Here is a 13,886-nt window from a genome sequence, read left to right as displayed (position 1 = left end):
ACAACCCTGACGAGAATCTCACGCCATATTTATATGTGGCACTTGGTAGGATGATTGTTCTTGATCAATCGGAACCTACATCTTACTCTCGCATAAAGGAAAAAGGTATGACAAGGGAAAGGGATAATCAAGTATCAATGCTACCAACAAGAATGATTACGTCAGCCATACAGAATAAAGTCTGTGCCTTTCTGTCTTCAGAGCGATGCACGGTGGATTGTGGATAACAAGACAATTCATAGAGGTGAGTCTTTGGATAAAGAAACTTGTATAATCTTGAGCTTGCTTATTTATTATTATAAATTTCAAAAGGAGGCTGTCATAATGATGAAAATAGGTCCATCAGTCAGTGAATCATTGCTATATAATGACAAAACGACAAGGTAGTACAAGGTGGTCTGTTGGATGGTTCACATTTGAGTCTTTAACCACTTTCCTGATGGAACTAGTAGGCCTCTTATCGATTGCCATGCTGCGAAAGAAGACTAGACTATTCACCTTCATTTTCTATATAAAATATTACTGTTGACTAAATATGGAATCTCGTGTTAGATTCAGAAGCCGTGCTCAATATAGACGGATGCATTATAGAATGAAATCTAGACTTTTCTAAATAACAATATAATAAAGCATGTTATAAACTAATTTGAATATTCCATCAAGCATAGTTTCTGAACAAAACCATCCTAATACACACCAATTTCATCATTTCCTTAGTGACAAGTTCACCAAAATATTTGGATTTGTTATCATCCTAAACTGTCTTTGTAAAACTGACATTATATAAAGCTAGTAGTAGTTTTCAGTAAAACAATAAAATGGAAGAACGGGCTGCGAGCACTGCCTTTCACTTTCCAGTTGATTCATTTTTAGCCCATTTTATGAAAGCTCATAATCCGTCACCATCACTCAAGTGTGCTCACTCTCCTCAAAGTCTAAATGTAGATGTCTCATCCTTTATAACCACTGCCAAAAAAAAAAAAAAAAAAAAAAAAAAAAAAAAAAAAAATTAAACTTTAGATTGGCAACTGGCAAAAAGACCTCTCTAAAGAACGTGATTTTAAAGTCGTACAGGTTTATTTCAGAGTGATACGATCATACAAGTATCTAATAGACGTGACTACGTATTGTAGTTCATTTATTAAAATTGAAAAAAATAAATATTGTCAAGAATAAAAGAGTACCATTTAGTGCATAAAAGACAGTGAATACAAGAGAAGAAAAGCATGATTGTTACCTAAAAGAGTTCTTTTTCTGCTGTTGCACGATAAAAGACTCGTTACATGGTTTTCTTTTTAAAATTAAATTTCTACTACTAGAACCATTATGGAAGCTGTAGATTGTTTTACAAAAAAAAAAGTTTAATGTACGTTCTATAACAGCATAGTACAGCAAAAAGATAACCTAGATTGAATAGTGCTAAACATGATCATTATATGGTATTAGGTATTTGATGGTCATATACTCTGAAGAGCAGCTGTTGTAAGTGAAAATAGGGGGATGATTAGAAAGAGAGAAAATAAGTCTATTTGTTTCATGAAGCTGAGACGAAACAATTTCTTGAACCTATCAAAGAGTCTTTTATTATTCTGCTGAACAATAATCATGCGAGAATCCAACAGTTCAGAGCATTTGGATCATCCCAATCACTGTAAACAGATCACTGCGTGTCTATCATACACATTTACCTAAACTATCTGTTGGCCCTTTAGGGTTCAAAGCAGGTTTTTATTTACCCACTAGGTCAATATGCTTGTCTGTGTCGAATCAGGACCACGGATTGTTCACTCCGACCTAGACATCCGGTTTTCAAGTCCTTCTAAAATCACAAATAATGCCTGCTGAAGGCATGATAGAGATCAACAGTCCCCTTCTTCTATATCCCTTTTAAGCCGAAAGTTTTTGTCGGGTTCGTATTAAATAAGTGGTTAAAAACGGGGGGGCCACTTCAGCCTAGCCATCCGACTTGACTAGGATGGTTGACGGTTCAGACAAGATGCTGAGTATGGGTAGACATCATTGAACCGCTTTTCTAAAACTGAATTTCAATTGTAGGAATCATGTTTCGCCCAAGGTACTTTACCCTACAAAATTCAAACTGGATAGAGTCTGAGAGAAAAAAAAAGAAGACATAATGATACAATACCATTGACTTGTTGATCCCTCTTGACTTCTACTGCAGCATAGCTGATGTGTTTGCCGATGAAGTTCACCGTGTTGCAATCCATGCAGTGTTTGAAACGGTGACTTGAATGAAAAAGCTGTGTTATGAGTTGTAATCTTGTCTATAAATGCACCAGTCAGTCATGAATCCTCTTTTTCAAACAGGGTGAATGGTTTAGTCCTGTTGTATCAACGCTTTAGACAGGTTGCAATTGAATGTTTTCAAGATGGGCAAAGTGAAAGAAGAGAGCGTGAGCAGAACAAAAGGTGTGTGAGCCCAGGGTCCGCTACCTGAAAGACTTCAAAACGTATTGAATCTACCGTGATCACCCTCATCCAGTCCAGTCACAGTTTAGATGCACATTTTGTTACTAGCTATGACCTCTTGTTCACCCATGTGCTTTTGTTCAGAGAAAGTCTACAGCTTGCACAAAGAAAAGGCGTGAATAAAACAAGGTTGATCTAACAAAGGGATTACTCTTTTTTAACAGGATGATGACCGTCCATGACTCTTGTTTGTTTTCAGTGGGTGCTTTTGGGATGACAAAGTGTTATACATGTATTCATGTCAAGTTGAATCGATGGATTGATCAAGCATATCGAATGCTGCTTTCTCGGTCACTGATCATGATGATTTGGAGCATGTGCAAGATGTCTATATGGATGATGAAGTGAAACTTGATTGTTCTGTAGGCGGTAAGGGTACATTGAATATCAAGCTCCTAGTACAACCCAATACTACTTGTGTTCCATTTACAACTATCTGAAGAACATTCATTTGATCATTTATCATGCTCAAGTAAGCACGAGAACCTTGAAGGAATTCGATAGGATCTGTTGAGAAGGATATGTCTTCAAGAATTGACTCAGTTCATAACGTATTTTTTTTGAAGAAAAAAAAAATGGATATGTTTCACATAATTGTAAAATATAGAACCTTTCTTAGTGTAACTCACATTACTCAACAAATTTCATAAAAATAGCTTTTATATACCCAATCAAGTCCTGCTTTCCATTAAATATAACTTAAAACTTTAATGCATATCTTTTTTTTTTTCTACGTATTTACATATGTTCAGTTAAAAAAAAAGAGAGAGGGGAAAAGGAAGAGAGAAAGGGTATTTGCTTTCTTCTTTCTTTTAATATCGACAAACATTTCCATAAATTTTTTCATATCCACTCATACGAAGCGAAGGTAAAATGGGTGTATTATTATTGGTTGCAGGCAGAAGAGGTCTAAGACCGTTTTGTTGCCTAGAAACAAATGGAGGCGGTTGAGGAATATAAAAAGGTGGCATAGGATGATTGGGTGTTGGTAATACAAGAGGTGGAGTAGGTAAATGTTGTTGTTGGTCTTCTTTCAGTGGAGAAGAAGGTACAGAAAGACTATTTATATATCGATTGGGTGAATTAGGAGTTGAATTGGGTGCTGTGGATGATGTGGATGGTTGAATAGAGTTTAATCTTTCTTTTAATGCGTTATTTTCTGCTTGTAATTCCTAGGAGAGGGAAGGATGAATAAGAAATGAAATAAAAGAGGATGGATGTTTACTTTGATGTAGTCTAGAGATAATTTTAAAATATTTCCTTTGTTTGGTTTTTGTCCAGGTTGAGCAGCATTGGGCACAACACTTGATAGCTCATAAATTGTATTGTTGATATTATCTCTTCTGCGACGTTCAACATGATTATGATTTTCACGTCTTCTCTGTATTCTTTCAATCGCTGTTTTACTATCTAAATTATTTCTATATTATTTTTATTTAGTATTCATCTTTACCATCATTTCATCTTACCTGTTGAGTATATTGACACCATTAACACGATACGCTGTCTGTCTCTTTGGCTTTGCTTTTTTCTTATTCATCTTTTGAGGTGAAAGATCTGAAGTGAAATTAAGAAATAATGCTTGAGGTCGTTTGTTGTTGTTAGACGATGATGAAGTGGATGATGATGATGATGAGCAAGGTGTGTCATCTTGAGATAACTCTTCTTCTGATTCATCTTCTTCCATGTCTAATTGTGTTGGAGATTTTATAATATCATCTTCATGAATCATAGTGGCACAAACCATTGAACGAAAACAGAAGATTTAATATAGAAAACGCGCTCAATTAAATTGGAAAAATTAAGGAAAGTGAAAAGCAAAAAAAAAAAAAAAAAAAAAAAAAATGAGAGAGAGAAAAAGGGGAGGAGAAAAAAAAGGGAAATGAAATGCTTTACATAATATTTTTATACACAGAAAAAAAAAAAAAAAGAAAGATTTTTTTTTTGTTCAACTTTGACCATGAGCCGACATTTCCCACGATAACAGCCAATCGTTTTAATTCCAAAAAAATTTTTGTTTGGTTGCACTCCGATATTTCGGTGACCAACTGATTCGGATAAACATTGAGATTATCAGATTGTTTTATTGTAAGAGAATAAACGAGTGATTACAATCCATTTTATCCAAAAGTCTTGGTTTATATTCAACAAATAATAAATAAAAGAAAGAAATAGAAAAAGAGAGAAGAAGAGGATGGAATAGAAATAAAAAAAAATAGCTCATGTTGTACCAAACAAAAAGGTTTAAACCAATTGATGATCCATTTTATGATTTTGATTCGGCGAGAAAGAATAAAAATATACTTTTTTTTATAAAAGCATTTTTTATAGTCACTATTTCCTTTCAAACGATACTTCATTAAGTCCGCCTCAACTGGAACATGTTTGTTATTTTCTTTTTGTTTCTGGACCCTTTTTTTTTTTTTTCCTATAAAATTGACTCCGAAATAAAATAAATTTTTTTTATGTCATCCAAGAGACGCAAAGAAGATAAGATTAGATGAATAAGAACTAATAATCAAGCAGAATGCATAATTGTACTACTTTAATTTTGATGCTTTTAACAAACCAGCACTTTACTTGGCCTTCATTTCACGTATTAAAATCCTTTTTATTGGACATTAAAAGTTTCACAACAATGTGATCCATTAGAAGGAATCGGGGGGGTTTCTGCAAACAGTATTTGATCTAGAATGAACACATACTTTATCCACTTGTTTTGTATTTTATATGAAAGGCCAGTGTTGTTTATAAAGTACTCTATAAATCAAATAGGGTTCTTTTGAATCATTCCACTTGTAAAATTCATTCCAATCAACCATCATCTTTCACATTAACTACTCTTTTCTATAAAACTGTGGATTGAATACAATACTATTCCATCTTTATTACACACCGTATCCCCCCCATCGACACATCTTGTTTTTATTATTCTGTAGGGAGCATAAAGCATTATTGTCAGTTTAATATTTATTTCTGATTGGCTAATAAAATTATGCCCGATATTCTTTGTACAAGTCATCATTCCACCAATGAAATACATCTACTCCTTTTGGGGAACTTCTCCACATTTGGAAATAACTGATTTGCGGATCAATGCCATGGCATGATTTTAATATCAACTACAAAAGAAACCTTTCAAACCATACACACGTGTCTTTGGTCAATGTTTCTTTCTTTTTTAGGGTTGTGCAAGAAAAATTAGTATTAAAAAAAAAGGGCCTTATTTTTATATAGTCGGTGCTTTAATTTACTTGGATTATTTTTGGAACCTTTTTGTTTCTCCTTTCTCTCTCTCTCTCTCTCTCTTTCACTTTTTTTTTTACTTTACAAAACAATGGCCAATTATCAAGCATTTCCTGTATTAAATCAACAGTTTATTGTTGATAAAAAATATCAATTTATTCGTGAAATGGGTCAAGGTGCTTATGGTGTTGTTTGGTAAAGAAAAAAAAAGGTTTTTAATGAGTTGACTCTCATTCATGTTGTCATCTTAGTGCTGCTAAAGATAACTCAACAGGAGACCAAGTCGCGATAAAGAAGGCAAGTAGTTTGTTATTGCTAATAGTTTACTTATAGTAAGTTAGGTTTGTCGTATCTTTGAGAAAACTATACTTGCCAAAAGAGCTTTACGTGAAGTCAAATTACTCAAGTTCTTTAATGGACATGAGAATGTAACGAATGGATAAAAACAATGTTTTTCATTATTTCTTATTCACATTCTTAGATTACTTCTGTACTTGATATGGATATTGTCAACTTGCAAGACTTTAATGAAATGTAATTTATCTTATGCTCTTATACCTTTTACTCACATCTAATCTAGTTATCTCGTACAAGAACTCATGGAAGCAGACCTTCATCAAATCATTCGATCCGGTCAACCTTTGACTGATGCTCACTTTCAATATTTTGTATATCAAATCTGTAGAGGATTAAAATACATTCATAGTGCAAACGTAATTGCTTTTTTATATATCAAACTCTTTACTAAACATAGACACATTTAGGTTTTACATAGAGATTTAAAACCAGGTAAAAAGAGCATTTTAAATTCCTTTTTGCAAAAAGGAAAACAGAACTGATGATCATGGACAGGTAATTTACTCGTGAATGCTGATTGTGAATTGAAGGTAAATGATGATTTAGAAACAGTCTGTTGTATTGATCCTCATCCTAGATTTGTGATTTTGGTTTGGCTCGTGGATATTCTGATAATGCGGATTATAATGCTGGATTCATGACAGAGTACGTTGCCACTCGATGGTACAGAGCTCCAGAAATCATGCTTAGTTTTCAAAGTTATACTAAAGCAAGTAAGTATCAAAACACGACAAGGACACACTTTTTTTTAAAACGCTTTTTAGTCGACATGTGGTCTGTTGGCTGTATCTTTGCTGAAATGTTGGGTGGAAGACCTCTTTTCAAGGGAAGAGATTGTAAGAGGATGAATGATACATAAAAAGATACAAACTGATCCTGTATAGATGTCGACCAATTGAATCAAATTCTTGGTATATTGGGTACTCCAGATGAAGAAACCCTGTGCAGAGTGGGAAGTGAAAGAGCCCAAGTGTATATTCGTAGTTTACCCAGAATGCCTAGAATTCCCTTTGAGAATTTATATCCCAGAGGTAAAATCACTCAAACACACTTCATTTACTCATCTCTATTTAGCTAATCCTACGGCCATTGATCTTTTAAACAAGCTGTTGGAATTTGATCCTTCGAAGCGTATCACTGTAGAAGAAGCCCTGGCTCATCCCTATCTGAGTGCTTATCATGATGAAGATGATGAGGTAAGAAGACAAGAGGAGGAACATACGAAAGCTCATCTTTTGCCTTTCTAGCCAACGCATAATCAGACGTTTGATTTCTCATTTGAAGTAGCAGATTCTATTGAAGACATGAGTCGCATGATTGCACAAGAAGTCATGTCCTACAAGGCTTCTAAGCAACAATCACTTCCGATCAATACCGGTGCAAACTTGAAAAGAAGAGAAAGGTAAGTGAATGGTGGATGCTGTCGAGCTTTTGTTCACCTTTCATAGTATGTCTGCACAAGATCGTGAAGCACTAGCAGCTGCTCAAGCTCGAGCTACACAAGAAGCTAGTCATGCAGATTCTAGTGTAAGTGGCATTGCTGAAAGTGCTGTACATCATCGCCCGATTCGTGATATGGAAGTAGATGAATTAGAAAGAGAGCTGAGTGGTGCTGTTTAAATAATTTTATTTTTGTATATTTTTTTTTTTCATTTATACCTTTTTATCGTCTCCCTCTTCTTCTTTTTTTTTTGGTAAATAACAAATGCTCTTGAAATGATAAATTAGAATATACAATTCTGGACCAAGAAAAAAAAAATGATACGATTTTATTCTATTTTGCATCACAGACAGAGAAAGCGAACAGATGAGATCAAGATCAGTGAGTGATGTAACTGTTTTTTACAGATTTTTGAATTTATCGTGCGTTTATTTTGTGTACGCGTTTTGTTGATGAAAGATCTTGTCTGAGGGGAAAGAGGAGGAAGAAGAACGTTACTGTTCTGATGAGCATAGGTATCTTTATCCTGAGGCTCCCAAAGCTATTTCAAAAGTTGACAAGTTGCTGAAAATGTCATAAAGGAGCGATGGATTGAAGACCATTTAAAGATGGTTAACTTATGCAACATCCCCTCCCCCTTATTGATCACTGGTCCAAAGAAAGGGTCTTTTTCAAGTCTTGAGCAAGTTTATTCAGGAACAATGATTTTATCTCAATCGATAGGAATGCCTAAAGCAATATAAAAGAAGAGGTGAACAAAAAGTCAATTTCCTCCTTAGCTTGAGTCTAAAAGAACATTTAAATCTGTTTCCCTTTTAGCCTTGTCATTAACATCCCTTGGTTTATAATCACTGTACCTGCAGAGTTAAAACCAAGAAAGAGGGGGGGGGGGAGTTTGTAGTTTTGAAGGTTGGTTTAGACAAACTATCTTTTAAATCACTCGTGAGGATACATGATGTTCATGATAGGCTTAAGAAGATATCTCAAGGTTCTGAAACGATGATGTTAAAACGCATAAAGAGAACAGTCCGATTGACAAGGATGAGTGAATGAGAAGCAAAAAAGTAGGCAAAGAATTCTTTTTGTCATATTTCATCATGTAAAGCACTCATCTGCGACGCCACATACTTTGTGCGTGTGTGTTGATGGTTTTTAAATGACAATTTCTAGAAAAGGCATAAACCCCCTTTCTTGTGATAGAACATTTAAGAAAAATAGTTTAAAAATTACGCAAAGAGTAAAGTAACATGTAAAGAACAAAGACATTTATTTTTTTTTACGCCATTTTACATGAAAGAAAACTTTCTTATTTCGTTCATATGAATACGAACAGTCCTTTTTTTTTTGTGTGTGTGTGTGCCGGTTTTTCTTTTTTAAAAACGTAAACAAACAAAGAGAAAGGGAATGATGAGCAGTAGAAGGATAAATAAGAGTAGTTGTAATGATTTTCAATCCAAATAGACTTGCTTCTAAAGAAGACAAGTCTAGATTGCATAAAAGGAGAGAGGGAGCTCGAATATTCCTTTTTATCAAAAGTTTAACTTTAATATTTTTGACATCAAAAGGGTAAATAAAAGAAGGAGAAAAGGTAAGAGATTGGGAGGGGACAGTATAGGATGTACACAGACATGCAAGAAAGAAATAAGTTGTAGCCAAAAACAGAAAGGAAGAAAAGGGCGTTAAAAAAAAAAAACAGCAATCAGGGTAGACCCACTTGTCATTACTCTCCGGAACACAAAAAAAAACGCCTACTTTTAGTTGTCAAAAAAGGAATTCAGATGGAAGTGGATCACTAGCTTATTCCCAAATTTGGTGTTTCGATCTGCATCCTATTCTGAACTTGTCTCATTTAGATTATCACATTAAATACTGTGAGGGTATTTTTTCAAGAATAGCAGTGTCTCCGACGCGGTCCCCTCATTTTTTTGGGGGGAAGGGACGGATGGTGAAATACTTTGTTTCTGGAAATTTTTAAATCCCGCTTTCCTGCTGATACTTTAACGCTTTCATTTGAATGATATATTTGTAATAAATTACTTTATTATTAATTCAATAGTAAACAAAAAACATTTCAATAATTAAATCTGATTATCTGCGACTAACCTGCACATTTGGTTGATAGAAAGCTTGTCAGAAACTCTTCTGAATTCAAGAAATTGTGCAGCTTCTTCACAGCTTATACCTCTTTCATTTGACAGCGACTCTATTTTCTTGTACAGTGGAAGACGTCTAGTAAAGAACCTAGACTCGGTTCTGTTGTCTACTTTGCGCCAATCTGCACCGTACTGCTCTTCCATAGACTTGATAGATGGCTTTCCAGCAAGACCAACAGAGTATTCTCGCCATACATCTGTCACGCTTATCAAACTTCTACTCATTTTGAATGATGGTAGACCTCTTGAGTTAGCAGCACTTGGGGAAGGAATAGATGACAGCGGAACAGAAGAGGAAGGAAGGATGGTTGATGTTTGTTGAATTTGTGTATTCTCATCACCTTGTCTTAGCATGTTTGAGATTTGCAAAAAAGAATCAGCGAGCATGGTTCGGTTTTCTGCTTCCAATTGCTTGACTGCATTCAAAGTAAGTTGATTCTGAGATTGGACTATGTTCAGCATAGCATTCATTGAGTCAAACCCTGTCTTCATAGCTGCTGCGACTTCAGGTAACAAAACTTCCAGATGTTGGCTCATTTTGAACTTCTCATCGTTGGCAGCGATTGCAGATGAAAGACGCTCTTCATAGTCTTTGTAAATATCAGTATCAAAGATGCTGTGGGACCAAATAAAGCTTCCGGGGTATTTTCCCTTCAACACCACTGAGTCCTAAGATAAAAATAATTAGATATCGTAAGCATTATGACTTGATTTGTAAAAAAAATAATCCTTACCTGCAAAAAAACTGTTCTTAAATAATCCATTAAATCTAAAAAGTTTGGCCCAGCAATATCGTCTTCAACTTCCTTCCTGTAAAACTTCTCTCTCCAATATTCAATCCAAGGAAACACCATTTTGCGCAATTCTTCTGATGGCTCAATTGAACCACGATTGATGAAGTAATCACCCTTACGAGTAGTGAACCCGGCCAGCACTTTAATGGCATCAACAGGAAGGCCACTTAAATAGCAACCAACCATTCTATCGCTACCCCAACGTCCAACTTGTCTCTGTTGGTCTCCAGAGACACCTTCATTTGCAACCATATTAATGGCACTCTTTCTGTTGATGTGAGTGAGCTTGCTTGAATGAACACCGCAATACCTAAGCACTTGTTTATAAATCTTGGCTTGTTCACTATAGGTAATTGACCCATCCCCTGTAGTGTTTGGAAACAAATAAGTATCATACCAATCACGGCGAGTCGAGAAGTTTGGAAATGGTAGGTTTTGATGATGGAACAAGGAAAAAAAATATTGAGCAAAAGCGCCATGTGGACAAACTTCAACATCCCTATGGCGAAGAGCAGAACCATATTGAATCTTGCCATCCTTATTAGTCTTACCAAATGTTATAGTGGCTACTATAGCAAAGCAAGTAGAGGGGCCTTGATTTTTGAGTTCCATGATGAATAAATCTGGCAGCTGTGTTCCAAGAGCAGTCTCACTACGCATAAGCATGGCATGGCTCATAGAAAAGCAGACTTTGTTTCTCAAAGAAAAGATGTTGTTTTGAATCAAAAAATACTGATTGATTCGAAGCAATTCTTGATCTGTATAGCCATCATTCAAAGTATTTTTCCCACGATCCTCATATTCGGTTCTTTTGCGTCTTGCTTCCTTTTTGGTATGAGTGTCAAGAAAGCGCTTCACGATAGGTCCTCTTGCCATTGTATGCTTATTGAATCCTGCTTCTACCTGTTGATGGTATAAATCAACCACAGCTTTTACATAAGCAAGGACTGATTCCCTACCCAATGGTGCGGGTGATCCATCTGCATTTTTCTTGAATTTGTTTCCACGGGTCAAAACATAGTCTTTGAGAAAGAAAGCTAGCTTTGCGTCATAAACAATAGTACCATCCGCAACTTTTTCTTTATTGGCGCACCATTCCTATTTTCAATTTCAAACAATTTAGAAATCATCACCCAAACAATCTTTATAACATATAGCTTTTAACTTACAAACCATTCTCTTTGCTTAGATTTATAAGCAGCAGTCGTGTTCTTGGGACGATATGTTTGATTTTCAGCAATGACCATTTGCGTATTTTTATCCATTGCTAGCCTGGCTCGAATCATGTCTTCATAATGTTCAGCATCTGGAAGAGCGATATCATTATCTCTAGTAGAAGGACCAGCGTTTGAATCGTGACTCATTGTGTCGTATAGTAGTAATAATAACCAAGTAAGAGATAAAAGCAAAAACAAAGAGCAATGTAGGTACTTTTTGAGACTGATCTTTATTTCAGTTTAAGTTAAAGTAAAAATTACTCTAATTGAAGGCAAGTATTTATATCTTATTGAATGAGTGGCTTGATATCTTCTATTGTAAGCGTTCTTCTAATCTTCAGGTACTTTAGCAAGTGTTATCTCTAATTATGATTATGAAAACTTTTCATTTGTTCTTTTGTATGTCTGTCATAGATTACCTTTTATTCTGGGAATTACTCACTGATTTGAATAACGTTATTTTAGGTGTTATTTCAATTATATGAAAGATTAGCAATATTCCTGACATTAGATTGGGTTACTGACAACAGAAAATATCTTGTTATCTTGATTGGTACTTCTTATCAAAGAACTATCATTAATACAATACATATTCTAATAGAGTATGCTTACTTGGAAACAATTGTATAATCTTATTTAAATAAACTCGTATTTTACTTATGATCTTGTATTAAGACATGTATTTATCAATGTCAACTATAATCGGCTATTTTTCTTCAACGCATTGTTCAATTGAAATGCTTAACAAATAGTAGAAGAGATATGTTTGCAAAATTGGCAATTAGTTGCCAAAAAAGAAAGTGTATATTTTTCAATTGTTGATATGAGGATCCAATCCCTAACAACCGATATTTGTCACAATAATGTAGCTTACCGTATGCACCAATCAATATTAGAAATTTGGCTTTTATATGAAACGTCAAAGGACTTCTTGTACTTGCCCTGTCACTCCCCTTTTTTTTCTATTACAGCAAAGCTGAGTTGCATAAAAAAGCTTTTCAAGCACTTTATTGGTTATCAAAGTATACAAAGGATACATTGGATATCAGAGACCCGATCGCACTTTACTTTTTGTAAAAGTGAAGTATTTCATAGGTTAGAGCACTATACCTAAACATTTCAATTTCCGATATGTAAGTTTCGGAGACCCGACTGGGGATCTGAGAGACCTGAGGTCATGATACTGAAAAGTATGATTTAGAAAAAAAAGATTTCATTATCAAACTCAACTTCTCAACCTCCTATTTCACCTTTCAATTTCATTATACTCTAAAACAATCCCAAAAAAAAAAAAAAAAGATTACGCCCCTTTAGAGTTGTACAAAGAAATCAAGATTGTAATGTATGAAATACATAAATAAAGAAGGTGAAAATGGATTTCTTTTTTTTTTAAAAATATTTTATTCTTGAAATGCAAAGCCAATTTACTTGTCAAAATTATAATCCTAGTTCTTATTTCTCAACCATCAAGTCTTCTTCACCTGAAGCTTACATCACAATCTCTCGTATGTCTTTCAGTAGTACCCTCTCTTCTCCCTTATCCTCTTGTCACTCATTACCTGAAGAAACATCATTTACCATAAACAGAATTAGGCATAACAGCCATAAAAATCAGTATCAGTGTGTTACCTGCCTAAAGTTATTCAGTCGACCCAGTGCGTTAAAGACCCATTCTTATACACACACGGGTGAAAAACCTTATGAATGTTCAAGGTAAATGAAGATGAAGACAGATGATTCAGATAATAACCTTTGTTACAGTAAAGGATGTGGTCGTCGATTCTCTGTTGTATCCAACCTACGTCGCCATCTCAAAGTACACCAGAAATCGTTCAATTCAAATAAACTTTCTGCAGAAGAAAGAGTCCGTCAGGTACGCATCCTGATGGAAAAAAGAAAGGCGATCATTGACCAAGGTCCAAAAGAGAGCCCTTGGCTTGAACCCGTCTCACAGCCATCCTCCTTGTCCCCTTCTTTAACCAACCTGATCCCACCCAAAGAGGATCAAACCAATACACTTTTGCCTATCATTAAAAATCAGGATGGACCACACCCTGATCCTATGCTCAAGAACCTAAAAACCTATGAACCCGTATTCACACCAGAGAGACTACCTTCTATCTGGTTAATCATCAATGCAGTAGAAAAAGAATTTCATTATCATCCTTGCCCATACTAACTGCTCCCG

General features: G+C 35.0%; 5 protein-coding genes across 5 annotated transcripts; 3 read left to right on the top strand and 2 right to left on the bottom strand.

The window, feature by feature from the left end:
• Window positions 1-818: 818 nt before the first annotated feature.
• RO3G_05695 (uncharacterized protein) lies at window positions 819-1,120 on the top strand (the record flags this gene model as incomplete). Its single annotated transcript, XM_067660285.1, has 3 exons — window positions 819-941; window positions 1,021-1,074; window positions 1,115-1,120. 3 exons carry the CDS (start codon window positions 819-821, stop codon window positions 1,118-1,120), a joined length of 183 nt encoding a protein of 60 aa, XP_067516386.1.
• A 2,182-nt stretch (window positions 1,121-3,302) lies between these two features.
• Window positions 3,303-4,237, bottom strand: RO3G_05694 (uncharacterized protein; the record flags this gene model as incomplete). The annotated part of the gene is made up of 3 exons (XM_067660284.1): window positions 3,303-3,662; window positions 3,716-3,911; window positions 3,960-4,237. The coding sequence occupies 3 exons, from the start codon at window positions 4,235-4,237 to the stop codon at window positions 3,303-3,305; spliced, it is 834 nt and encodes a 277-aa protein (XP_067516385.1).
• A 1,665-nt stretch (window positions 4,238-5,902) lies between these two features.
• RO3G_05693 (MAP kinase) lies at window positions 5,903-7,713 on the top strand (the record flags this gene model as incomplete). Its single annotated transcript, XM_067660283.1, has 13 exons — window positions 5,903-5,931; window positions 5,988-6,033; window positions 6,078-6,164; window positions 6,218-6,270; window positions 6,317-6,449; window positions 6,501-6,525; window positions 6,589-6,623; window positions 6,671-6,806; window positions 6,858-6,929; window positions 6,978-7,124; window positions 7,168-7,289; window positions 7,341-7,495; window positions 7,542-7,713. 13 exons carry the CDS (start codon window positions 5,903-5,905, stop codon window positions 7,711-7,713), a joined length of 1,212 nt encoding a protein of 403 aa, XP_067516384.1.
• Window positions 7,714-9,612: 1,899 nt separating this feature from the next.
• RO3G_05692 (uncharacterized protein) lies at window positions 9,613-11,845 on the bottom strand (the record flags this gene model as incomplete). The annotated part of the gene is made up of 3 exons (XM_067660282.1): window positions 9,613-10,356; window positions 10,422-11,579; window positions 11,651-11,845. The coding sequence occupies 3 exons, from the start codon at window positions 11,843-11,845 to the stop codon at window positions 9,613-9,615; spliced, it is 2,097 nt and encodes a 698-aa protein (XP_067516383.1).
• Window positions 11,846-13,109: 1,264 nt separating this feature from the next.
• Window positions 13,110-13,877, top strand: RO3G_05691 (uncharacterized protein; the record flags this gene model as incomplete). The annotated part of the gene is made up of 2 exons (XM_067660281.1): window positions 13,110-13,411; window positions 13,460-13,877. The coding sequence occupies 2 exons, from the start codon at window positions 13,110-13,112 to the stop codon at window positions 13,875-13,877; spliced, it is 720 nt and encodes a 239-aa protein (XP_067516382.1).
• Window positions 13,878-13,886: the final 9 nt, after the last annotated feature.

This window comes from Rhizopus delemar, genomic scaffold, assembly GCF_000149305.1.
Source record: "Rhizopus delemar RA 99-880 supercont3.4 genomic scaffold, whole genome shotgun sequence".
In the NCBI taxonomy this organism is placed as follows: domain Eukaryota; kingdom Fungi; phylum Mucoromycota; class Mucoromycetes; order Mucorales; family Rhizopodaceae; genus Rhizopus; species Rhizopus delemar.
This window is presented reverse-complemented; position numbering and strand designations above follow the sequence as displayed.